The sequence below is a fragment of the Pollicipes pollicipes genome, unplaced genomic scaffold (genome assembly GCF_011947565.3).
Source record: "Pollicipes pollicipes isolate AB1234 unplaced genomic scaffold, Ppol_2.1 Scaffold_4219;HRSCAF=4965_pilon_pilon_pilon, whole genome shotgun sequence".
NCBI classification, from domain to species: Eukaryota; Metazoa; Arthropoda; class Thecostraca; order Pollicipedomorpha; family Pollicipedidae; genus Pollicipes; species Pollicipes pollicipes.
Window position 1 is genome coordinate 8,265,760 of NW_023596448.1, and position 24,790 is coordinate 8,290,549.

A 24,790-nucleotide genomic window follows, 5' to 3' on the forward strand; every position below is an offset into this window, starting at 1 on the left:
CAAGGTCGGGTTATGACTTGCTCGCTGCGGCGCCAGCAAGTGTGACTCCTCCGGACAGGTGCAGTCGGCAACTCGGAACCGCTCCCCACAAGACTATCAGCTGTCACGTGACATGACACCAGTTGCATTGCAAGTCGCAACTAAACCAGATTCAAAACCATTGAACGCACTCAAGTGCACGTACAGACAAGTGCATCAACCAAGTGAATTGCATGTACACTGATAGCCAGGTCAGGTTCTGATGCGCTATCAGCAATCCAACTCCCAGTTCAAAACAGCTTGAGACGATTCCGAGAACACGCCCTCGCCCCCGCAGGCTCGTCCGCCGAGCGTCGCGATGCATCACTGCTCCGTAATGCGGCCGCTGTCCGGCTAACAGTCTCCTGTCGGCTCCGAACACGACCAATCCTCTCCGTGTCGGCGCGTCATTTTTCCGCCGCTGACACCATCGGCGCCCGATCTCGGCGGCGTGACACGACACTTACATTAACACCGTGCAGCCGCCGTCCGGAGCGGCGGCCAATTAGGAGAAGCTGCGACCGCGCCGCGACCAATCAGGAGAAGCTGCCGCCACGGCGCGTCCGATCGCGCCCAGCCGTCCGGGGAGGGGGGGGGGAAGGGGGGGGGGGGTCACGTCTCACGGCTCAGCGCGTGGGGTGAATGCCGGGAAGAGGGCCTCACTCCCGCTGCTACTTACGGCTTGCCTCCCGGAATGTTGGCCAGGCCCGCACCGCGGACGTGGAAGTTGAGATCGTTCTGGAACGGTTACCGGACACTTGTCAGCGGCTGCGTTTGCGCGGAACGCTGCATTCATTCTCGGCGAGACATTCTCACACGACAGCGACTGATGCTCGGATGCTCAGTCCGTTCTTAGAGAAACTCTAGGCATAGGAGAACATCCAGCAACTCTCATTAAAAATATGTCTCTATGAGTCGTGCGTGAGATTAATAGTTGTCAGAAAACGTTTTGGAGCAGTTTCCTTACCACAGATTCAAGATACACCATTGCTAATCTGATAGTTTGTTGAAAACAGCGGAATTTCACCCGCGATATGATTATTCATGCTATTGATAAAGGTGATAACAAGGTGAGAGCTAAGTTTTCGGCTGACACACTCCCACAGCGAAATGCACGGACGATGTGCAAGCTTGCGTCTATGAGCTGTGAATGAGGCTTCGAGACGTTGCAAGCTTTGCGATCGTTTGAACGTTTCCAAAAGAGGTCTTGCTGTTTTCGGAGTAGCTGTCACGCTCCAAGTGAAAGTTCGATATCACTGCCCGGCCATGTGCGCCTGACTGCCGCGAATGCAGGCAATTTCTGTTTCAGGGAGTCGGCAGTAACCAGGCTGTAACTTCACAGATCCGCGCTTTCACGTTTTATCAGTTCGTATGTAAGCGCACTTGAAAGAGTTCCGACAATCCGGAGTTAAAATCGGTGATGTAGTTTATGCGTTTATAAATGCAGCTTGTCTGAAATCCTTCTACACCGGTGCACATCAGTCCAAGCATGACATCTGCGTTCTTTTTTTCCAACGTACTCCGCCGATAGCTCAGACAAGCTATTATCTAGTATTCCCGGTCAGTCCAGCATTTGATCCGCGAAAATATAAACACCTCTCTCTCTCTCTCTCTCTCTCTCTCTCTCTCTTGCTCTCTCAAGTGCCATCCAACCGGGCACATCACCGTCGTTCGGCCCTTATTTCACTCTCCAACTTATCCTAGAGCTCTCGCTTCAACAAGCCTCGCCTCTTCCAATTCGCTGCAAGCCGCGTGATGTCACCGCTCAGCATGACGTCACCGCCCGGTCATGTGACGTCACTCGCGGTCGGGTTAATCAGTCCGGGAACAAGCGGTAACTGTCGGGATGAGTGGCTCCTGGTACGGCCGCTCAATACTCGGCTGAGCCATGCTCCGCTTCCGGGGCCGGCGGCCAAGTTTGCGCTTCACAGCCCGTTGACCCTGTCCAGCAACTGGCTAGCCAGCGGCGCAGCCAGGGCAGTGATGACTGGGAGCAGCGAGAAGCCAACTACTGGGAAACGCCTCTCCGCGGTCGACGGGGTGAACGGAAAAAAAACGTCGGGAAACAAACTCGCAGATTTTCACCCGTGTACCCTCCGCCCGGGGTGTAGCCTCCGCCGGGGGTGAGGCCCCTCCCCACTTGACCCCACCCGGACCAGGCACAGCTCCGCCGCTGGCCGGGCAGCAGCCATGGCCGTGTCGTGTCCCCAGCCGTCCCAGACGACCGAGGCGGCCACGCCGTCGGCAGCGAGCGCCGCCCGCCGCGCTCTCGCCGGGAGGAGAGAGCGAGGGCGAGGCGGACCGCCGGCCCTGACCCAACAGCCCCCCAGGGCACACGCCGGGAAGCGGCGCAACGATTGCCTTAATAGAATTGGACGGGAGAATTGGTTCCGTTCCATGCTTCAGAGCTGCACTCGATAGGCGATGCGATCCTTTTACAGGCTGACCTCGGGGGCGGGGAGTCCCGACGCGCGGCGTGGGGAGGGCGGGATTGGCGCAGGTGGGAGACGGCGCGGCTGCGAGCATGAGTGCGTGCAGCGCGTGCGCTGGGGACCTACAGCACGTGGGCTGCGGACCTACAACACATGGGCTGGGGACCTACAGCACATGGGCTCGGGACCTACAACACATGGGCTGGGGACCTACAGCACATGGGCTGGGGATCTACAGCACATGGGCTGGGGACCTACAGCGCGTGGGCTGGGGACCTATAGCACATGGGCTGGAGACCTACATACAGCGCGTAGGCTGGGGACCTGCATTAGGCAACGATTGCAAACTCCAAAGGCGCTAACCCATTATATGGTGTTATTTTTGGATACAAAAGTCGATAGCTATTACAGGTAACAGCTGCACAGATAAATCTGAGTCCTATGAGATGTTCCCAGACGTATCGTTAGCAGCTTTGTAGATTCGTGGAAAGACATTCAAACGACGGAAAATAAAGCGACGTGTTGTTTGCCATAGGGATAAGCCATGGTGGTCATGATTTCCGATGATCACTTTCCAATATATACTAATCCTATATGGTAGTGACATGTCACACAAACAACCTCCTGACTATTGCACAGTCCGGCAAAACCATAGAAAATTTTCCAATGCCTGACAGAAATTCACAAAGTCATAAGCTCAAGTTAAATATATTGAATTTAAAAAAGATGAGGAAACAATCCTACGCCCTACTAAAACCAAACCAAGTCCGGGATCCTGCATTAGTCAACAGCCTACGGCTGATCACAGAATAGGCCAACCAGCCAGCCAGCCAGCCAGCCAGCCGTCTGTGCCGGGTCGGCCGCTGGCCCACCCAAGAGCTGGCTGGCCGCGAGCGAACTCCATCAAAAACCCGTGGTGTCGGTAAGAGACTGCTTTGGTGGGGGGTATCATCTGTGAAGCTTTGCATCCATTTTGGCTGAGTGAACCCCCCCCCCCCCAAGCTTGTCTCGTCCTCCCAATGTGGCGCCCAAATGACAAAAAATAATAGTAACGACGCGGAAATGCAGTACAATTTGTGAAAATTCACAAAGCTTAGGCAGGTTTCAAGAGCACAGCTGCCTAAAATCGATGGACAGATGGAGAGAGAGGCGACATAAAACTTCATACAGTAGGAAAACCTTCCGTTTTAATACGCGGAAACTCAGAGCAATCACGATCTCTTTTGTGGCAGGCTGATATAATGCATAAGTTATCACGTCTCCGTCAATCGTTTCCTCCCCTACCCACGCATCTCTCTTCCTCTCTCTCTCTCTCTCTCTCTCTCTCTCTCTCTCTCTCTCTCTCTCCTCTCTCTCTCTCTCTCTCTCTCTCTCTCTCTCTCTCTCTCTCTCTCTCTCTCTCTCTCTCTCTCTCTCTCTCTCTCTCTCTCTCTCTCTCTCTCCTCTCTCTCCCCTCTCTCTCCCTCTCTCTCTCTCTCCCCTCTCTCTCTCTCTCTCTCTCTCTCTCTCCCTCTCTCTCTCTCTCTCTCTCTCTCTCTCTCTCTCTCTCTCCCTCTCTCTCTCTCTCTCTCTCTCTCTCTCTCCCCTCTCCCTCTCTCTCTCTCTCTCTCTCTCTCTCTCTCTCTCTCTCTCTCTCTCTCTCCCTCTCCCTCCCCTCTCTCTCTCTCTCTCTCTCTCTCTCCTCCCTCTCTCTCTCTCTCTCTCTCTCTCTCTCTCTCTCTCTCTCTCTCTCTCTCTCTCTCTCTCTCTCCTCCGTTCTCTCTTTCCCTCGCCGAGGTGATACTCACATTTCCCCTGTAGTTGGCAGCGCCATGGGCCAAGTTGTACGGCTCTGTGGTCGCCGCCGCACTGGGCAGGTTAAACGGTCCGAGAGGCCCTGAAACATGGCATACGCACCCGTCAGCAGGGGCCGCGGTAGTCGGCACCACTGGCACCCAAAAAACAACCACAGCAGTCCGCTGCGGCTTCGAACGAAAGGCGCCTCAAATACCCGCCGCCGATTTCAAAAGTTTAGCACAAAAGTGTCAGGCAGTCAAGAGAGCAGACAACTGAGCCTCGAATCACACGCCGAACAAACGCCACGGTCACTTCAAGCTAAAGGCAAAGCACATACTACGGCGACCTTGGCAACGGGGTAGTTATGAGCCCGTGACGCAGATCAGAAATATGCAAGGGCCGATGGCTGGACCATCATATATAGCGGAGTTGTACACGTCAGATGCTCATTTGTTAATGTGTCCGAATTTTAGAAGCAGGAATATCATGAGCTACCAACGGCTCTAAAATAGAATACCGCAGTGATCAAGCTCTCTTGCTTTTTAAGGTGTTCTGTAACACTCGCGTCAAGCCCCGCCTGCGCGTGCAGACAACTGACTTATATTTTTTCGTCGGGTTGTGTCCAAATGGCGTTCAGACAGAGCACCAGCAAACAGAGCTACTCCATCGTCAGTATCACATGTCAATGGAAAGTCGCCAACCATTCCAGATCAGCGGGAGGTCACCGACGACCCCCGGTCAGCCGGAGGTCACGGAGCACCCCAGGTCAGCGGGAGGTCATCGACGACCGCTGGTCAGCCGGAGGCCACCGAGCACTCCATGTCAGCATGAGGTTACCGACAACCCCCGGTCAGCCGGAGGTCACCGAGCACCCCAGGTCAGCGGGAGGTCACCACCGGGTCCAGACGGACGGCCTCCAGTGAACCCCGCCAACTTGCTGCTCACATTGACCTCCAGCACAAGTGACCTTTGTCAGACCTCGCTCCGCAAAGCAGCCGCACGAGTTGAGCAATGACCGCCGTCAACCCGGTGCTAATAAACAAGCAATTGCCGGCCGACTGTCTTGTCCGCGGGGCGTAATTAAGGCCGCTGAGGGGTGTCGCGGTTAAGCAACGCGATGAACGACACGGGGTGACACGGTGTCACTCGCCGACCCAGACGACAGCAGAACTGTGTCAACACACAACTCGCAAGGAACTGGTAACACGCTCGGGGGCATGACACCCGGACCTGTGTCAGCTGACAGGCCGGCCTAATTGGAACCGCCCATCCGCCGCCGCTGGCCGCCCGGGTGCACGCTAAGGCCTCATAGAGGAGGTCGCAGAGTTCACGTCGGCCTCAAGCCCAACTGCTTCTCAGATGTTCGTAACACGTGTAATTGGTGGTTGCAAATGGTCTGATGCAATGGCGCTGTAATGGGACAGATGACATGATTATGGCAATTAGGCTCCCGTTTTAATGCCCCTCATTTGAGCCTCTGGATTGTGTATGGGCCGCGCAGCGTGTACCCTGAACCACCTAAGCACAGCCCCGGTATTGGGACTTCTCAGAACCACCTCTTGGATACGTTCAAAACACCTCGCGCCGTGTATTGATCTATCGATTGGCCGGGGCCCGCTCTCGCACCGGTCGACGGGTCAGCCAGGTCGCTGGAGCCGCGACCTCGGCGTCCCGGGGTCGCGACACAGGCCCGGACGGACGGAGTCGGACGGACGTCGATACGGACTCACCGCGCCCACTACCACATAATGTCAGCCTGGCCGCTCGCAGGCAGGGACTGCCTCCTTATAGGCGGCCCATAACTGGCCACTTACTGGCTGACGTTTTACGATTCCTGTCGGCGCGAGGAGGGAAGGGGGAGGGGCGCAGGGCGGGGAGGGGGGCGGCCGGCGGCGGGGAGTCGGTGCCTTATGTTGTCCAATGTGTCTGTTCACTGGCCTAAGGCGAGCATTTGAATGACCGGAGATGCCCGTTGACCAGCGCAAGGAGGACATGAACCAAGCTGCCTTTGGAAAACTCGTGCATTTTTCCGAAATCCGTGCTGACAAAAGACGGCACTAGAGCAGTAATTGCTGCAGAGAAGTAAGAGCGGACAGACGGACTTGACTCGGAATAGCGACATCTCAAGCAGGATCTCCCTAAGACGTAAACCGGCATCAACATGTTCTGCACGAACCGCAACACCGTCCTGCAGACCAAAGCCCGCCGCCTCTGTCTGCCACTGGCAGGGGAACACCCTACAGCGACGTACGCTTCGGAGGCACCACGGCGGAGCCTCCGTGATCGCTGCCCCCCCCCCCCCCCCCTCCCCCAGCCGACAGCGCCAGCCGGAAGAGTCACCTCCCGCCGGCGGCATTAGAGGGTGATCGGCGAGGCACCGCGTGCGGGCGCGGCGCCCGCCGCTGCCGCAGCCTGGGAACGACGCCGCACGCAAGGCGGCCGTTGCCAATGCATGCGTCGTTAGCGCGAGTATCAACGTGGAACTTCAATTGGCCGTAACGCGGCCGTAATGGGCCGCAGAAACGCGTTCGACGAAGGCGCGCACGCCGGCGGCGGCGTCCCAGCCTGCCGCTGGAAGCTGCGTAGGGGGAGTGGGGCGGGTGGGGGGGGGGAGGGGGGGGGCGACACTCGACGCTGGGTTCGAAGTGGTGCGGCCGTGTGGTGGACGTGGGCCGCGGTGGTGGACGCGCACCGCGGTGGACGTGGGCCATAGTGGACGCGGGCCATAGTGGACGTAGACCGCGGTGGATGTGGGCCATAGTGGACGTGGGCCGCGTTGGATGTGGGTCATAGTGGACGTAGACCGCGGTGGACGTGGGCCATAGTGGACGTGGGCCGCGGTAGACGTGAGCCGCGGTGGACGTGGGCCGCGGTGAGCGTGGGTCATAGCGGACGTGGGCCGCAGCGGACGCTGATGGTGCGCGCGGTACGGCGCGAGCAGTGAAGTCTCCGTGTCGGGCGGCTCTACCGAGCGGCGTATTTGGTCTTTGTCTACTAAAGTTTACCGGAGGAGCGGCAATCGATGGCCCAGCGGGGTGATTATGTCAGACACAAAGCGACGCACAAACTACTTGTGGCACATATCAGCGGTTGCTTGTATCGTTGTTTGAACGTACCTAAGGGAGGGGCCTTTCCCACGGGCTTGCCGTTGACTAGGCTGGAGTTTGTGGGCGCTGAGGCCGTGGAGTTGGGTGTATTCGGTTTGTCCTCCATTTTTCTCATCGATGGGGTGCTGGCGTTGGAGGATGTGCCGCTATGAGGACTGAAATGAGGCACAGGGATACTGCAATGGCATCACATTGCAACAAGATGACACTTACGAGACACTATTCTCAATGCAGACTTGAAATGCAGCGTCGGCTCAAAGATGGCAGGTGACATCTATTACATCTGACGTGAGGCCTTGCGCACAGCATACGCGTACCTTATCTTATTTCGTGACCAGCGCTGCAAACCCGGGGTACGTCTTTTATCTCGGATTTCATTCGAAAATTGGCTTTGCAATATCTATATGATGCAGCCCAGACTAGAGAATGTAGGCACAGGAGCCTGGAAAAGGCGGGAGACAAAAACGGTCTCAAGGTTAAACGACGTTATTTTATTCTTATGCAGTCATCTCCTGTTTTTGTTCGCCCTATTTCCCAGCTCCATTTATGACAACAACGCTCACGTCACAAAAATCCGTCCCAGTGGTTCATTCGAACACAAGACATTTCAAAATCAAATGAACTTCCCTGTAGTCAAAATATCATTGGCTTCCTTGCAAAAGACAAAGTAAAAACATAACCATCCAAGCCTGCAATTGACTTCCTTATTGTTTTTTTACCGTCATAACCACAATTTCCGAGCTTAGAACGGTGAAATATGCACAAATCGAATTAAGGTCTGTTGCAATTAAAACTGAATCAAATTTGAACATGATATCGCAAGCTGTTATTGCGGTCACTTGGATAACGATACAAATATCCAAGGACTTTTTTGTTCGGGGATGAAGTCAATAATAACCAATTTTGAATTTCAAATTAGACCGTGCAGCCTCAATTTGGATTACAGTTTCAAATTCCTCTATTTTTTCCACGTTTCAATCAGATCTATGATCATTTTCAAGAAAACTATTACACTTTTAACGTGCCATTACAAACACAGTAAATATGAAAAGTTCGGTGTCATCGTATCCCTACAAATATCCGAAAAATAGCGAATACGGCACAATTAGGCACAAAATTGTAGGCATAAACCCAGTGGTACATGATAAAAATGTCCACTGTATATATATATATATATATATATATATATATATATATATATATATATATATATATATATATATATATATGTGTGTGTGTGTGTGTGTGTGTGTGTGTGTGTGTGTGTGTGTGTGTGTGGTGTGTGTGTGTGTGTGTGTGTGTGTGTGGTGTGTGTGTGTGTGTGTGTGTGCAACATATACAAAGCACTCAGCAGGGTCTTATGCTCACTGCTACCACCTAGTGGCGTACCTGTGTGGCTCTCGTTTCGGGTGCAGCCGTTCGAGGCCGTTCTCCTTCGGTGACGTCACTCCACCGCTCGTGGCATCGTTGGCGTCATCCACCACCAGGTCAAGGTCGCTCTTGTCGCCCTCGCTTCCCTGTGGCGACGGACAGACTCTGTAATGACTGACCCGTGATCTTTGGCGGCGGCGGCGCCTCCGGGTCATAGGCCAGAAGTCGGATCTGTCGGTGACTCGTTAGAGTTCCGGGAGGCGGAAGCGTCAGGTGGGTTAATGATGGTCCGTCGCATGGCGTCCACAAAGGTCGTGTGAGAGGTCACCGAGAAGTTGATTGGCGGGTGACGCTGGGCGGCTTTTTGACAACGGAACGAGGGGATTTTTGAGTCCCGGCTAGGCAGGTGAGAGGGACTCATCGACCCCGGAGCACGCGGTTTGATTAAATGTAGAAACAGATGTGGATGACGTAGTTTGTTTCCTTCTATCGGCAGAGAAAAGTGTGCAAATGTAGTGTCGGCTAGGTGCAAACCGCGGATATAATTTGTACTTGTCGTTACATCATAAGCACCAATCGTCATATCGTTAACAATACGCGTTGTCTAAAAAACCTCATTGTATTTTCGCAAAGTGGTTTCTGCTGTCTTCCGACAGCCCTACACGGCGTGCGACATCAAACTGAGCGTCCAGCCTCTCCTTTCAGGCGCCTACCTCGGTCTTCTCCTCCTTCTTCATGCGCTTGGTGTCCGCCTCCGGACTCCTGTTGCGGTGGTACTTGTCTCTGCCGCCGGGGGAAATCGACTGGTTCCGCTGCGGGACAGAAACACCCGCTCCGGTCGGACAGCACCCCGGCCCGATCCGCGGGCGGCAGCTCATCCCCCCCCCCCTCTATTCAGACGTCGGAGAGGCGTGGGGTGGAGACAGCTCTGTGCAGTGAGCTGGACGTGGCTGACAGCGGGTTTAGCCGCCGCGAACAGTCACGACGCGGCTATTCTGAGCACCATCGGCTGATGTCACGCCGGCTAACTGTTGAAAAATTGCGGCCATTCTAGATGTCAGCGGCTGACGAGGGCTTTCCGCGGCGGTTTTCGCCCGGCTGGCCTGCCGCGCTCGGCGGCGCGGTCACGCTGCCTCCATGGTTGCCCGAATTGACGGATTACCCTCATCATTTACTTGGCCACACGATTATGACGTAACTTGGCGCCCGCCTGAGCAAGCCGCGTCTGCCGCCGCTTGCTTCAGTGGTTTGGTCGTGAGCTGTCTGTCACGGACAAATTTCAGGCGTCTGTACCAGGTTGAGCGGACCGGATGGGAAAAAGTCATCCGAAGCGACAACGCGCCGTGCGTCACGCCGCGCCCGAGCGACACTCACACTGTCGTCATACCCCACTCATCTCTGTCCTCCCCGCCCCCCTCCTCCTAGATCCCCAACGCCACCACTCGAGCCGCCGTCGGCGGGGCAGCTGATTACGGGCGGGGGCTGCCAATCGCAATCGCCACGGCAGCTGTCACCCTCTTGGCCGGAGTCGGAGCCGCTGACGTCACCGGCGTGACGTCAGCGGCAAACAGCTGTCGCGGCGGCCGCCGCGGTCGACCTCTTACATTATCTGAGCAAATAAGGCCGGCGATAGCGGCGAGTGGACAATAATGCCGTGTTTGCAGCCGGGAGATAAGTGGCGGACGAGTATGGATTTTCGCGGTGCGGAGCCGCGCCGACTGTGGCGCGGCGGGTTGACGGCCCGCGGCTGGTAGGCGGCGGCGTTGACGCGACGGCGCGCGGTTCGCGTCGGCGCGGATAGATGTCGCTAGCGGGATCGCGCGCGCGCGGCGGCGACGTTTGATGCCGCGGGCCGCACAAAGGCGGAGCGGGGAGGGAGCGCGCGGCTGTCGGAGGTATCGAGTGATGTGTAATTTTACGCCCGGGCTGGTTGGCGGTAAAAGGGTCCTTCACGCAGAGAATGGGATTTTGGGATAGTGCGCCTAAATGGGGATTATCTTCTGGTGCGAGCCAGGCATCGCATGTTTTCGTCAAACAGATTGTGGGTACCCGCATTCAGCATGGTGCCTCCCTTCAATCGCCCTTCCCTGCCAATTTCGCTTGTATCTTCCATTTCCAACGTCTATTTCATCCGCTGCTCGCGACAACTGCCTGGAGAACTTTGCGAACTCCACAACCGCGCGCCTTTGCTCAATATCGGTTAAGCAACGAACGACATCCTGCACAAAATGATAAACAGCGACGTGCAATGTATGTCAGGCCCATGCAGCCTTTCAGTAGTTGCCTTTCTGTGAGACTACTGATGCAAACCCTTCCCTTTGTTTTCTGCGGTGATTTACGCACTGCATTATTACTGGTATTCCCACCCCGTAGTCTGCTGTCCGGTTTCTCCATTTGCTTATCGTGCCGTCTTTCACACATCTCCATTTGTCTTATTATCCCGCCATTCTTCGCCGTTCATCGTTCATGTCTCCCTCCCTTTGACATCCATCTCGCTCTTTTCCCTCCCCATCAACGTTTCTGTGATGTCTTCTCAATTCTCCTCTCTCTCTCTCTCTCTTCTCTCTCTCTCTCCTCTCTCTCTCTCTCTCTCCTCTCTCTCTCTCTCTCTCTTCTCTCTCTCTCTCATCTCTCTCCTCTCGCTATACCCGGTCGGCGCGGTCCCCGCTTGGCCCGGGCACCCGGACACTGCCGCAGATCGGTCCGCGCCCCCCGCCGGCCGCGTAATTGAATCATGTCCGGCGCGCCGCCGGTCCGTTATTGATGTCGGCCCCAGCACTGCCGCACCGCCACGATTAACGCCGCGATCGCCCTCAATGGATTAATATGGGCCGGGCATTAAGGCGCGGTTGGCGCACCGCTGGAAGCCGTCACGCCCTGCGCGCGCCTGACTGGCGCGTGGCCGCCCGCGCGCGCGCGCTCGGGCGGGTACGCGCCCACCAAATCGTCAGCACGTCCGCTCGCCAGGGCATGGACTTGTCGCCACGTTGGGCGCTTCATATAAGGGGAGGCGCGAGGGGGGGGGGTGATGAGGGGGGGGGGGGGGGGCAGTGAGGCTGGATGGTGAGCGTGAGGCAACATTTGCGAGTGAGCTGGAGATGGGCATAGGCCGGACCGGCATCAACGCCGAGACGGGATCGATGCAGGACGAATACGTACGTTTTTGTCGTCAGAGCTCAGACCGCCACCTGCCAGGCAGAGCAAAGGTCACGTCAGGCCGTCGGCGCCAATCAGAGCGCCCCGTTTTTCTTGCGGTGAGCGTGATGGCCGGACATGATCGTGGGCTTTCATGCCACACGACGGTGTTGGCACGGTGGCAAAACACCTGTCACAATCTCTTCCAGTTCCAGTCAGCGAACTTACAAGGGTGATTGGCGAAACATTACAGCAACACGAACAGGTCGCGACAGATGTAGCTGCCGGTATTTCACGTGCGCCGCGCTGACCACACGACCCCTGACCCGGGGTGCTGACCTGTGACGGTTGACGACGTCTTGGACTCCTCGCGGCCCGTATCATGTTTGGGGTTAGCCATCGCCGTCGGGTGACCCCCCTGACCTCCGGCCAGTCCCGTCAGCCCCAGCAGACCTGCGGGGTCAGAGTTCAATAGTCAACACGCGCCATCGACCACCGCGCTGTGCCGTCCACTGGATCGGAAACCAATCAGCGCAGTGGCTTTCGACGTTGGTTTGTTGAACAAGCAATTCCGGGCTGGGGGTAGCAGCTGGGCCTCATGAGTCATGGCTTGATGAGGCAGCCAGGCCGAGCATGTGATCAGTCAGTGATGAGGAACACCCCGCCGTGTTGACGATTTGTCTGCAGGAGACGGCTCAACTTTTAAATCTTAGCCGCTTACGTCAAAGCTCAGAGGGAGTGTCTCACATTTGTATGGGGGTTTCAACTGAAATAGACAACTTGAAGATCACTGGGCAGTTCACAGCCCTGCCCTTCTCAAGACCTAAACCGCTCTAGTGTCTGAGCTACACGCCCACAAAGATGTGCAAGCCGTTTTGTGCAGACTATTCCAAGATCACCCTTGCATCAATGACGCCATAACAACACTCCTTAAATCCTGTCATTCCATTGGCCAGCCAGCGATCAAGTCAAAGAAAAGTATGATTGCCAAGTCGTTCATATCTGGCGTTCGTGAGCACAATTTCCAGACATAACGACCGTCAATTGGTTCTCGACCAATGCTGCGCAAGATAAGATGGTGCAACCAAACAATGCTGCTTTGAAGAGCACATCTACTAAATAGATACGTTGTATTGTTAAGAGCAACCTTCTACACTTAAAAGCATGTCAATGCTTATAAATGAGTTTGTTTCATCATATATGGTGCTGCTTCAATACCGTTAAATGTGGAGCATACCCTTTCAATAAAAGGGAACGTTTGCGCTTGCGCAGTAAGGGCTGATTATCCTCCTCACGGTCGATCCGTGAGCCCGGCTAGCAAACCGGCACGAACACAGTAATATTTGATTCACGTTCAAGCGCAGACACCTTCGCCTCCGTTATTACACTTCCCAATCCAAGGCAACTTCAGTGGAATCCCACCAGGCGGCCTTCGTTGCGGTAGGCCCTCGCGCGGGCCGCCCCAGCTGGTCCGCGGTGACCGCCCACACGGGGGGCCCGCCCCGCCCCGCCCCGCCGCGGAATGCGGCCCGGTCACGCGGTCTGGCACGCACACCTGAGAGTGGGGGGGGGGGGGGCGCTCACAGCTGTGGCAGGCCACCTCCGACCGTATGACGCGGCAGGAAAACAGAGCGAAGGGACGGAGTCGGGGTGAGCGTGGGTGTGACCACGCATCTGAGATCCTGGGGACCTATCAGGACTGGAGATATAAGACTGGAGTTTGGGGGACAATCTGGCTAGACACCGCCCTCCCAGCAGTTACGTTATGATAGGGAGAGGGTGCTTATCGTCGGGAGAACAGAGTTTCGTATATTTCCGTGTGCAGACTTGACTGGGGATAGCGTACACTGACGACTTGACGGCAACTGAAGCTGTTTAGAGCAACGCAGAAGAAAACAGTGACGATAAGCAAGGCGCGTTCGAAAAAGAGACTGATAAAGAGCGCTTCGAAGCGAGTTCAACGGTGGCTGATCATGGCGCAATGCTGAATCTCAGACCACTAAACCAGCCAGTAATCTTCGCCATGAGGGCTAGACGAAACACACCGTGTGACGGGTAAGAGCTGGCCGCCGCATCAACACGCGATGGACTGAGCACCACACGTACCGTGAGGGGCTAGGCACTAGGGTCGCAACTTTGGGCAGTCACAGTGACGGCGCCGTGCCTAAATTCAGGCACCGCGTGCCTAGATCGGTGCCTGCGTCCAAGCCGCTGCCATGCCTACAGTAGCGACACAAAAGAAATGACACAAAAGCGGATAATTTTAACCAGGGACTGCCGGGGCCACGTTCGCCCCAGTTTCAGCTTGGCTCTATAGGTCAGTTGTCAACTGCCCGTTAAAACCAGCCAGGTAAGCGAGGCTTCTGGGAAGCGATCCCCCACCGGCCTCACATAGGTCAGTGTTCGATGCACCGATGGTAAATCACCAGCCACCTCACATGACCTACAAGGAAGGCTGTGAACCTCGAGCCCACAAACCCTAAGTCCCCAATTGGTGTTAGTAAATCACATCACAAACGCACCAACGCATCAACACAACACGACAATATGGCAGCACCATCGCGCCGCGCGGCAGTACTGACTGGCGACGGTGGAAGGCGGCAGACCCGGCGCACCCGCCAGGCCCGGGTGGGGCATCATCGTCAGTGGCGGCGCGTGGCTATGCGGAATCTGCTGCGCGTGCATCTGCTGCTGAAACGGAGGCACCGATCAAGGTCACTCGGCGCACAGCGCGGGTCAAGGTCACTCAGCGCACAGTGCGGGTAAATTTCGCGCGTTTGCCAGACGCGCATCCAGGAATGACCTAAGAAGTGTATGCACAGAACACGGTCTGAAAGGAGTCGTGGTGCTAGATATTGTGCATTGACAATCTGCTATTGCATTTGACACCAGTGTCGATTGCACAACAACAGTGTCAAAAGAAAGGTCCTCCCGTAAACAAATCAGCTGGATCTGTTTGCCATGGCAGCGTGCTGCACTGATCAGCAGCTCCCGATAACTGATAGCCCTTGAGTGATGGCCGGTGTCCAACGTTGACAAGCTCAAGAGTACACGCCCGCCCACACGGCGATTGCATGGCAGACAAGCTGCATCCGGCTGCGACCCCGACTCCGGAGAGCGCTCAGGGTGAACCCAGACCCGGTGGTCCGAGGCCGGGGTTGTACACTCGGAGACTGACCCAACCCGGCGCGAGCTCGCGAACGGCGGATGTCTCCGGGAAGCAGCGCGCGCCGGCGTGACACCGGGACAGTGGGCGGACAGGCACGCTAGCTCCCGACAGCGCGTGTCGGGGTGACAAGGGTGACACCCAGACGGGCGGCGCAGGTGAACAGGCGAGCAGAGCAGTGGCGTCAGCGGGAGGCGGCCGGACGCGGCCTGCCCTGCCCGGCGACAATACGCAGGGCTTGCCGGCGCGAAGCGAGGATACGGCCGGATTCGACGGTCGGGTGAGAGCGTGCGACACTGCAACGCCACGGCGCATGCGCGTGCGGGCGGGTGCGCATGCGCGTACTGCCGACGCAGCACCGGCCCCCATGCTGAGCGTCGCAGCCAAAGCCGTGGCCGGTACTAACCAAAAGTCGTGGCAGGTCTGCTCTTTGAGGCTGAAACGACAACGGCAGGATGTTCGCATGTGTCTCAGACGCATTGGGGGGGGGGGGGGGGGGGGGCAACATGAGCCGAGGCACACTTGTCACAACGTCAAGTTCTGCGCGGAAATTTGCACGACATCGCAAATATGAGCACTGCCCAACAAGACGACTGAGGAATGTGACGCGCCACGGAGACGCCTGAGACGGCGGCGGGCGACGGGCGCCAGAGGCACGGCAGTTGAGGTGAAGGGCGTGGCAACTAGCTTTAGTCTGCAGCTTTAGTCTGGACACTCTGCGCAGGTCATCGTCTGACATACGTCATTACGGGGGACACTCGGCCGTCAGCACGTAACGCTCGCAATCATCAAATGACGACCAGTACGGACAGTCCGGTCTGGAGAGGCGACACCCCGTCCTCGGCAGCAAACAAGCCAACTCTTTTGAGTTTCGGCTGCGAAATGTTCAACGTAAGACAGGAAAATGCACGGTGCAGCTAACACATGCAGGTATAAAAACATGGAAATAATAAGCAGGTTAAAAACGGACAAAGCATACCAAAGCAAATTAGCCCTGGCGCACTTCCTCAGCCAACAGAAACAATGCACAGCCGCCGCCACATCTGTCCACAAGCCCGTACAACACAACTGCAGTCGGCCTGAGAGACTGTCGCGTGTCACATCAGCGACACCTTAAGAAAGCAGCGCACGTGCCAGCGCCGCGTTGTAGCTTTAGCCTGAACACACATTAGCACTGAGGCGGACAGGAGGTGCAACCAAGAGGTTTTATATCCCTGCAACAGCCAACTCTTGGGCGCCAAACTACACACAAACACACTTAAGCCACCAGAGCGCCGTCACCTACCGAGATCTGCTTTGCTAATAGCCTTAGCTGGTCAGCCATCTTAAGCTCGTGGTCCTTCTCTGATCCGTTCATGCTTTGCAGCTGAAATGTACGTTCATGTTACTTGTTACTGTGACGGGTGGACCGCAGGGTGTTAGCCATGCTCTCCAGCTGGGAGCCGGCGAGGAGGCCCTCGCCGCGGACGTGTTAGCTAGGCTCCCCAGCTGAGGGCCGGTGGGGAGGCCCTCGCCGCGGACGTGTTAGCTAGGCTGCCCAGCTGGGGGTCGGCGGGGAGGCCCTCACCGCGCGCGTGTTAGATAGGCTCCCCAGCTGAGACTGACAGGGAGCCCCTCGCCGCAGACGTGCTAGCTAGGTTCCCCAGCTGGCCGGGCCAGAACAACGCTCGTGCGAGCAGCTCCGCTGGTCGCACCATAAGAAGACGTACGTCCAATACGGCTAATGCACAGGGTGCGCCGGGACCAGGCGCGAATTTCGCGACGAGGTGGCTCTTTCATCATTACAGGTCATTCTAGTCGTCACAGAGAGACCCCAGGGCCCGTCGGCTGGTAGCAGACGGACCTACGGCGCCCGCGTACACTGTGCGAGCCCAGGGACGCGACCCAGATGCGGACCCACTCTCAGGCAGATTGCACATACTTCCAACCAGCTTTGGCGCGGGCACCGCCGCAGCCCTACGGTGCAGCCTGGCCACACCCTGCTCCCCTGCCCCCCCCCCCCCTCTGGTGCGAAAGATTGAGTGTACCAATGCCTTGACATCTCGCGCTCGACGTGCAGCCTCTCCCACCTTACCCACTGTCCCCTGATGTGCTACCTGCCCCTCCCTCTGCCACAACTTCTGCACGACACAACCACGCCCTCGCCGCACCTCCACCCCCGTTTACCTCCCGCCCCGGAGCGAGCCCTGGACGCGCCACTGCCGACACACCGTTCACGAGCGGCCGCAGTCCGCCCTGATTTGCCCGATCGGTAGCGGCAGTGGCGGCGCACGCGTCACACGCGGCCCTCAAACAAAGGACCGGCATTCGGCAGCGGGCGCCGTAACTCGGCCGCGGCGGCGCCTGCATCGATCCGCCGCCGCCTAACGCGTCTGAATTACGCGGCGCGCCACGAGCGCACGGCACGTGTTTTCGCCGTCGGGCGGCGTGCAGACGACAATGCATATATGATTAGCGCCGCACCAGATACCGGAAAAACATGTTGACGGTGATTAGAGCTGAAGGTACGGCATCGATCGGGCCCGGCCCGACTGCGGCGCCGGGCCGGCCGGGCCGGCGGGCGCCGCACCCGGCCGCTAATGACGCGGAGATGATTAAAAGCCACTACAACGTGTCGAGGCTGCCGCCGCCGCGCCGAAGCAGAAGCCCGACGAGGGCCGACGCGCTGATTGGGTGGGCACGCGCGGCGGCTGTTAGTGTGAGCTAAATTTACGGAAGACGAACAGGCTCTCTTGCAATCGGGCAGTGAAACAAGCGCTACATAATACAGACCTTGTTGGAGGCCAATTCAATCTGAACTGAATAAACAAGCCATCCAGGAGCTGCGGGCAATTGACGATCAAAGCCACCAGCCCCCTTGCAGCGCAGTGCCAAACTCAATATCAGCGCAAACAGCTGGTGTATGTCTTTATCGCCTCCGTGGCAATTCTGGCTACTCGACCAGTGTTTGGACGTTTCCTTTGACAAGACATCTAGCAACAGGCAGAAGCGCTCCAAGCTGGGGTGGTCCTGGCTTTTAAAAACGTATGAAGCTTGAGGTGCGGAGCCTAACTTTTAGAGGACAGTGAAGAGGAGCTAGATTAAAAGGTAGGGCGAAGCTTTGTTACCAGAAAAAGTTACCAAAAGCTGTGTCGAAAGAGTGGTTCGGAAAAAAACGCATACGTGAGTCACCACTCCCCTTTATCACCCGTTGCCTGTCGGCAAGCGCCACGAGATATCAGGCCCCCCTGGGCATTTTGTCCTCACTGCTGCACAGCGAGGGCGAGAGCTTCTTCTTGGTGCGCCCCTGGTACGGGCCGTGTGGGTGGCCCTCTTCGGCCCTGGCCTCAGTCTCAGGCGCGGCAACAGGCCCCCCCCCCCCCTGACCCCCGATCGCCTTTTTCTGGTCGCCTTCACAACCGAGGCCGGGCAAGAGGTGGAAGGCAGGACGTGCACAATGAAAGGAACGCCGTCGCATTGCACGCGAACACAGACAGTCCCTGCTGCGCGCAACAACAATCCTTTTCTGGACGCTGATAAATTCATGCAAATTAACAGATGCCATTTGACGCTCATTGCCCCAAGCCCTCCGCACATCCTTTAAAGTCCGGTCCAACCCATTTTAAGAAGACCACGCTCTATAACTATATTTCTTTTAAGTCCTTTTTATTCCTGTAGCCCACACCAAGCGACAGCTAGACCCCAGCGAAATGAGCGGCCGCACCCAGTACGAGAACATGTGCTACACAGCTGCGCAGGCTCATCGTCCCCGGACTGTGTGGGTGCGGGGTCACGTGGGTGCTGCTTACCCCGATGATCTGGGTCAGCTCGGCCATGGTGACCTGCTTGGCTCGCTCCACCGCCGACGCCACCTGCTGCTGGTGCTGCCGAACCGAGGCGACGCGTCACACCAGCTTCATGACGTCACACAGGGTCACGTGACATCTCACGAGTCGCATCATGTCACGTGACGTCATATGACGCCATACGAGTCGCACTGTATTACTTGAAATCTGTAGATGCTCCGCTTTTTGTGGCTGTCACTGTCTCACTCATTTCATCATAGTTTAATAGCAAAATGTCAGCAACATATTGTGCGCCTTGTGCACAACATGAATAGCTTGCGCTCGTGCCACGTCATAGGAGGCACATTGAGTGTATAGCCGGACAATTAGGCTACATGTTTTGAGATTACCTTAGCCGACGGTGCCGGAAAAAAAAAACAAGAAAGGCGAACGAGTGAGAGAAATAGGAGTGAGTCGCCGCTGTCCGTCACCATACCCGAGTTTTACGTTAATTAGCCTTGCTTCATGTAAGGAGAGCTTTGTAGCACCATCAACGTGATCCGTGGCCTTTGCACCACCCGTGTGTGTATGTGTGTGTGTTGGGGGGGAGGGTGAGACTATTTCCTGTCGCCAAATCATCGAATCACTGGAGTCCATATGACGCCATCAGTTCGTGTACCATCGCCGGCGCTATTATGGGATACATGAGTCATCAGACTGCCATACAGATGACAGGTGAACCACTGAACATGGTGCGGTGATGGCCACACTTCACACACATCAGGACGCGTCAAATTTCTGAAAACACGTTCAGCAGCGATTTCGGATGGCGCTCCAAATTTCGACAAACAATAATTTCGGCTGCAGCCGGGAGCTCGGACATAACACCGATTTCCAGTCCGGCGCGGGACTCGGACGTGGCTGTCATCTCCCCTCTGACCGGGCGTAGGACTTGGACGTGGCTGTCATGTCCCCTCTGACCGGGTGCAGGACTCGGACGTGGCTGTCATGTCCCCTCTGACCGGATGCAGAACTCGGACGTGGCTGTCATGTCCCCTCTGACCGGGCGTAGGACTCGGACGTGGCTGTCATGTCCCCTCTGACAGGGCGTAGGACTCGGACGTGGCCGTCATGTCCCCTCTGACCGGGCGCAGGACTCGGACGTGGCTGTCATGTCCCCTCTGACTGGGCGCAGGACTCGGACGTGGCTGTCATGTCCCCTCTGACCGGGCGTAGGACTCGGACGTGGCTGTCATGTCCCCTCTGACCGGGTGCAGAACTCGGACGTGGCTGTCATGTCCCCTCTGACCGGGCGTAGGACTCGGACGTGGCTGTCATGTCCCCTCTGACAGGGCGTAGGACTCGGACGTGGCCGTCATGTCCGCCCTGACCGGGCGCAGGACTCGGACGTGGCTGTCATGTCCCCTCTGACCGGGCGTAGGACTCGGACGTGGCTGCCATGTCCCCTCTGACCGGGCGCAGGACTCGGACGTGGCTGTCATGTCCCCTCTGACCGGGCGTAAGACTCGGACGTGGCTGTCATGTCCCCTCTGACGGGGCGCAGGACTCGGACGTGGCTGTCATGTCCCCCCTGACCACTTGTGACGCTGATAGCCCTGGCCGTGGCACGCGTCATAAAACATTCAGAGCGGCGGGCGGGCCCGCGAGCAGTTCGGATGGCGCGATAGCGGACGGCGCCACTGTGTAACGCGACGGTGGCAGGGGGGGGGGGGGGCAGTCTCCCTGAGTCTGTCCTCGTGTAACCCTGGCCCGAGCCTGTCCTTATGTCAACCGGACCAGAGCCTGTCCTCATGTCGTCCGGCCGAGCCTGACCTCATGTCACCCCGGCCTCGGTCTGTTCTCATGTCACCCGTCCCGAGCCAGTCCTCATGTCACCCGGCGCCGAGTCTTGGCTGTCACCTGAGCTGATGAGCCTGAATGACCCGCTGCGTCGTGACCCGGTTCCACTTGACTAGAGAGACTAGCGAGTCTTCAAAATCTGTTTGAACTGAATTGGGACAGGGAAACTGTTCGGTAGAAGGTAAGGGATATGCCTACTGGGGTACTGCGTAACTCCGTCCTGGAAATGGCACCAGCCCAGCTTTGATCGGACCGATTTCAAGGAAGGGGGAGGGCAATCATTCGTAAAGTATAAGGCACAAAAACACTAGAATGGCGAGATATTGTGCAGGCAAGATTTGACAGTCAATGTGTATTGAATCCAAGGCTTTGAGATAGAGGGAAGCCCGGATCAAGCCGCCAGCCGAGCTCGAGTTGGCATTTGCACTGCATTGGAAGAGACAATGCGCAAGTTATCCAATGTTTTTGGAAAGTAAATCTCGACCAGCGCGGAGCACTTTCCCGGGTATTCAGGGGTTTGTCTGGGGACCCTCGGAGGATCAAGTCTGATTCCATCCCCACCTTCTCCACCAGAAAAACACCGTTTACTGGTTTTACTTCCACCATGGCGAGCCTGCACTGTCGGCCCTAGCAGCTACTTGCGTGTCAATGGGTACTTCATGAGGCGGACGACAAATGAAGTCAATGAAGTCAATGTCCGACTCGCATGATCAGCCCAGCTGCAGCGACTCACATGATCAGCCCGGCCCCAGCGACTCACATGATCAGCCCGACCCTAGCGACTCACATGATCATCCCGACCTCAGCGACTCACATGATCAGCCCGAACCTAGCGACTCACATGACCAGCCCGACCTCAGCGACTCGCATGATCATCCCGACCCCAGCGACCCACATGATCATCCCGACCCCAGCGACTCACATGATCAGCCCGACCCTAGCGACTCACATGATCATCCCGACCTCAGCGACTCACTTAATCAGCCTGAACCTAGCGACTCACATGACCAGCCCGACCTCAGCGACTCGCATGATCAGCCCAGCTGCAGTGACTCACATGATCATTCCAACCCCAGCGAATTGCATGATCATCCCGACCCCAGCGACTCACATGATCAGCCCGACCCTAGCGACTCACATGACCAGCCCGACCTCAGCGACTCGCATGATCAGCCCAGCTGCAGTGACTCACATGATCAGCCCGACCCTAGCGACTCACATGATCAGCCCGACCCCAGCGACTCACCTCTTGAGACAGGAAGGGCATCACCTGGGCCAGAATGGCGTTCAGTCGTTTGGCAATCTCCGTCTGAAACGAGGCCGTGACAGCGGTGTCAGACGGGAGCCATGACAGCAGCGTCAGACGGGAGCCAGCCCCGCCAGCGCCGGCCTCATCTTCAGCCGACACTTGGAACACGCTGGCGGCGCAGGGGAGCTGACAGGCGGACTGGGCTGCTTAGAAACAAAGGGAGGGGCGGGGGGCAGGGACGTGCGTCACAGCAGTTGGAAGACTTATAACTGTGCCACCATAGATCTGGAAATAGGGGAACACCCAGGTTGCGGGGGGGGGGAGAAGGGCAGAACAGCTTCATCAAAGTTCCAGCACGACGCGGCGTGCCGTGTATGACCACCGTCCACTGCAGCTGGTTGCTAAGGTCAGGCATGTGTGCCGGGTTGCCCCACGTCGCCTCAGTTTCGCCTGGCGCAGTGCCGGCCGCGCTGGAGGGGGGAGGGGGAGGGGGACGACGAGCGACTGCGCCGCCCGCTGCCGATAGACGAAAGCTCGGGCCGAAGGGCGCCCGTCCGGCAAAAACACCGTAATCCCATCAGCGGCCGACGGTCGGGTCCGCCGCAGCTCGTCTGTCCGCATGTCCGACTGCCTACTGACACGGCTCTGACACGACACTGACACGGCTCTGACACGCCCCGCGTCGGCAACGCCGGCGCGGCGGTCCCGGGCATCGCTGCTTGAAAACGGCGCGATCCGCACTGGTCTTCGGTCGAGCCCGCACCAGTCTTCAGGACAGCGTAAAACTGCAGGTCCGCAGTAGCTGCTCCCTTCAGGGCGTGTATAGCTGCAGCTCTAAATGGTGGGGCTACGATTCGTGACATGACTCGCAGTGATTGACAGTGAATCCTCCAAAGGCTTGATTCTTCAACCTAGATCGTTTAAAAAGTCAAAGCCAAAGCTTTACGGTCAAAAGTTCAGAAGCATTGCGGTCAAAACATGAATAATTTTGCAAGTCTTTTCCCGTCCCTGCTATGGCAATGACGTAGCTAAGCTACAGTAGACATACAGATGATGACATTCATTATACGCCACCCATCACTCAGGAACCCAATACCCAACAACGCATGGTAAGATTTCAGATCGTATAACATCACAAGAGGGTATACGATCGCGACATCGCGAGATGCGATCGCCGTGTTTTGTGTGCAAATAAGAAGAGCAAAAATAGAAGAACGCGGAGAACGAAGAAAAACAGAGTAACCGAGTACGAACGTTGGGCAGGCAGACCGCTCTACAGCCGGCGTCCTCGCCTCCCATACCCCTAGTCCGGACGTCAGCGGTCGGCCCGCTCCCGCGTGGCTCAGCGCTGCCCCCCTGCGCCTCGTCGATGTCGTCGTCGGCGAGAACGTGGCGGGGGCCATCTCTCGAGCGTCCGACGGCGCGCGTCGGCCCACCTCGGCTGATCGATAGGCGCAAATAATCGGCGGCCGCCGGCTCGCGCCGAAACCGACGGCCGCCGGCTCGCGTCGAAACCGACGACCGCCGGCTCGCGCCGAGTGGCCGGAAGGGTGATCGGAGGCGCGGGGATGGGGAGGATGGGTGAGGACGAGCGGGGGTGGGGGAGGGAAGGATGAGGGATGGATGAGGGACGGGTGACGAGTGGAGAAGGGACGGGTGACGAATGGACGGGGAATGGATAAGGAATGGTCATAAGTGAGGGCTGGTGAGAGATTCGTGAGAAAGTATTGCGCTATAATGATTTGTCATGCGTGAATTCAGGTCGTGGCCGAAGAGGATGTATCAGAATGAGTTTTAGAAAGTTGAGCACGAGATTATTGAGGGATATGCAACAAAGTCGCGAAAAATGCGTGGAAGATTGGAAGGGACGATTAAGAGAGTATCGAGGGGAGCGCTGAATAGCAAATAGATCAAGGAGGTGTACGTAAGAGTGAAATCAGTGATACATCGAAGAGGTCGGCAGTGAAATAGGGAGAGCGGAGTGCACGATGAGTGAGGATGACAAAGGCTGAGTGGATGCTCAGCGAGACAAGAGCGTGGAATGGGTGGGGAAGTGCAAGGCAACTGAAAGCAAAGTGAGCGGGATGGAAGAAAAAGAAGTGAGTAGTCGGTCCGGGGTCTGGAGTGGGTACCGGATAGGTGAGAGACTGGTGAGGTATGAAGTTTTAAATGCTTCAGGCTGCAGATGAGCGCAATTTCAACAGACAAGACAAGTAAACAACCGGAGAACTGAGGAGAACAGACTGGGCGATGGTGAACTGAGGAGAACAGACTGGGCGATGGTGAACTGAGGAGAACAGACTGGGCGATGGTGATGCCTTTGGTGATGTGGTGACGGCTGAAAAATTGGCGGCAGCCGCGCAGCAGTGGCCAACAAAGCAGCAGCAGCCAACAAAACCCGGTGATAAATGATGTGGAAGAACCCGGTGATCAGTTATGTGAACGAACATGTAACATGTCCAAAAATTGTGAACAGGTGGCAGCACGCGCTGGTTGGATCCTGCACGAGAGAAGAGAATCTCGGCACGAAGCAAGACACTTGTCTCCTCTGGGGTCAGTGGAGTCAGGGCAGAGGTCAGGCTCCGGCCAGCCCAAAGTGGTGCAATGCATATCATCCCCTCCCATGGCCATAACTTCTCCAGGCCCAAATTTGCAAACGTTTTTACGGCTACCAAACGGACCTCCTATCAGCGGTAGATTCAGGAGAAGACAAAACCAAGGAGCTAAAGGCTGATCCAGTCACACTACTTCCGGGTATAGCTTTGAGGGATCACGTTTATGTTTCCGACGCTATTTTTCTAGAATTTTGTTCAAATTACTTTTGAGCGCCAACTGTTTAGAGAAAGGCGAACTGTGTGGCCTTGATCCCGTAAAAACCCTGACCAGTTCGAAGCCCCGTTTGTACCTCTCCT

General features: G+C 56.8%; 1 protein-coding gene across 1 annotated transcript in view; it reads right to left on the reverse strand.

The window, feature by feature from the left end:
* LOC119095756 (transducin-like enhancer protein 3-B) overlaps positions 1-24,790 on the reverse strand; it is a 64,516-nt gene that overhangs the window by 8,214 nt on the left and 31,512 nt on the right. The window contains exons 5-16 of the mRNA XM_037218611.1: positions 21,876-21,938; positions 18,794-18,868; positions 16,291-16,371; positions 15,412-15,441; positions 14,422-14,530; positions 12,179-12,292; positions 11,864-11,892; positions 9,418-9,516; positions 8,723-8,850; positions 7,343-7,488; positions 4,238-4,326; positions 698-756 (exon numbers count right to left, since the gene is read on the reverse strand). Of these exons, the coding sequence (XP_037074506.1) occupies positions 698-756; positions 4,238-4,326; positions 7,343-7,488; positions 8,723-8,850; positions 9,418-9,516; positions 11,864-11,892; positions 12,179-12,292; positions 14,422-14,530; positions 15,412-15,441; positions 16,291-16,371; positions 18,794-18,868; positions 21,876-21,938 (1,022 nt within the window). The remainder of the gene's footprint in view (positions 1-697; positions 757-4,237; positions 4,327-7,342; positions 7,489-8,722; positions 8,851-9,417; positions 9,517-11,863; positions 11,893-12,178; positions 12,293-14,421; positions 14,531-15,411; positions 15,442-16,290; positions 16,372-18,793; positions 18,869-21,875; positions 21,939-24,790) is intronic.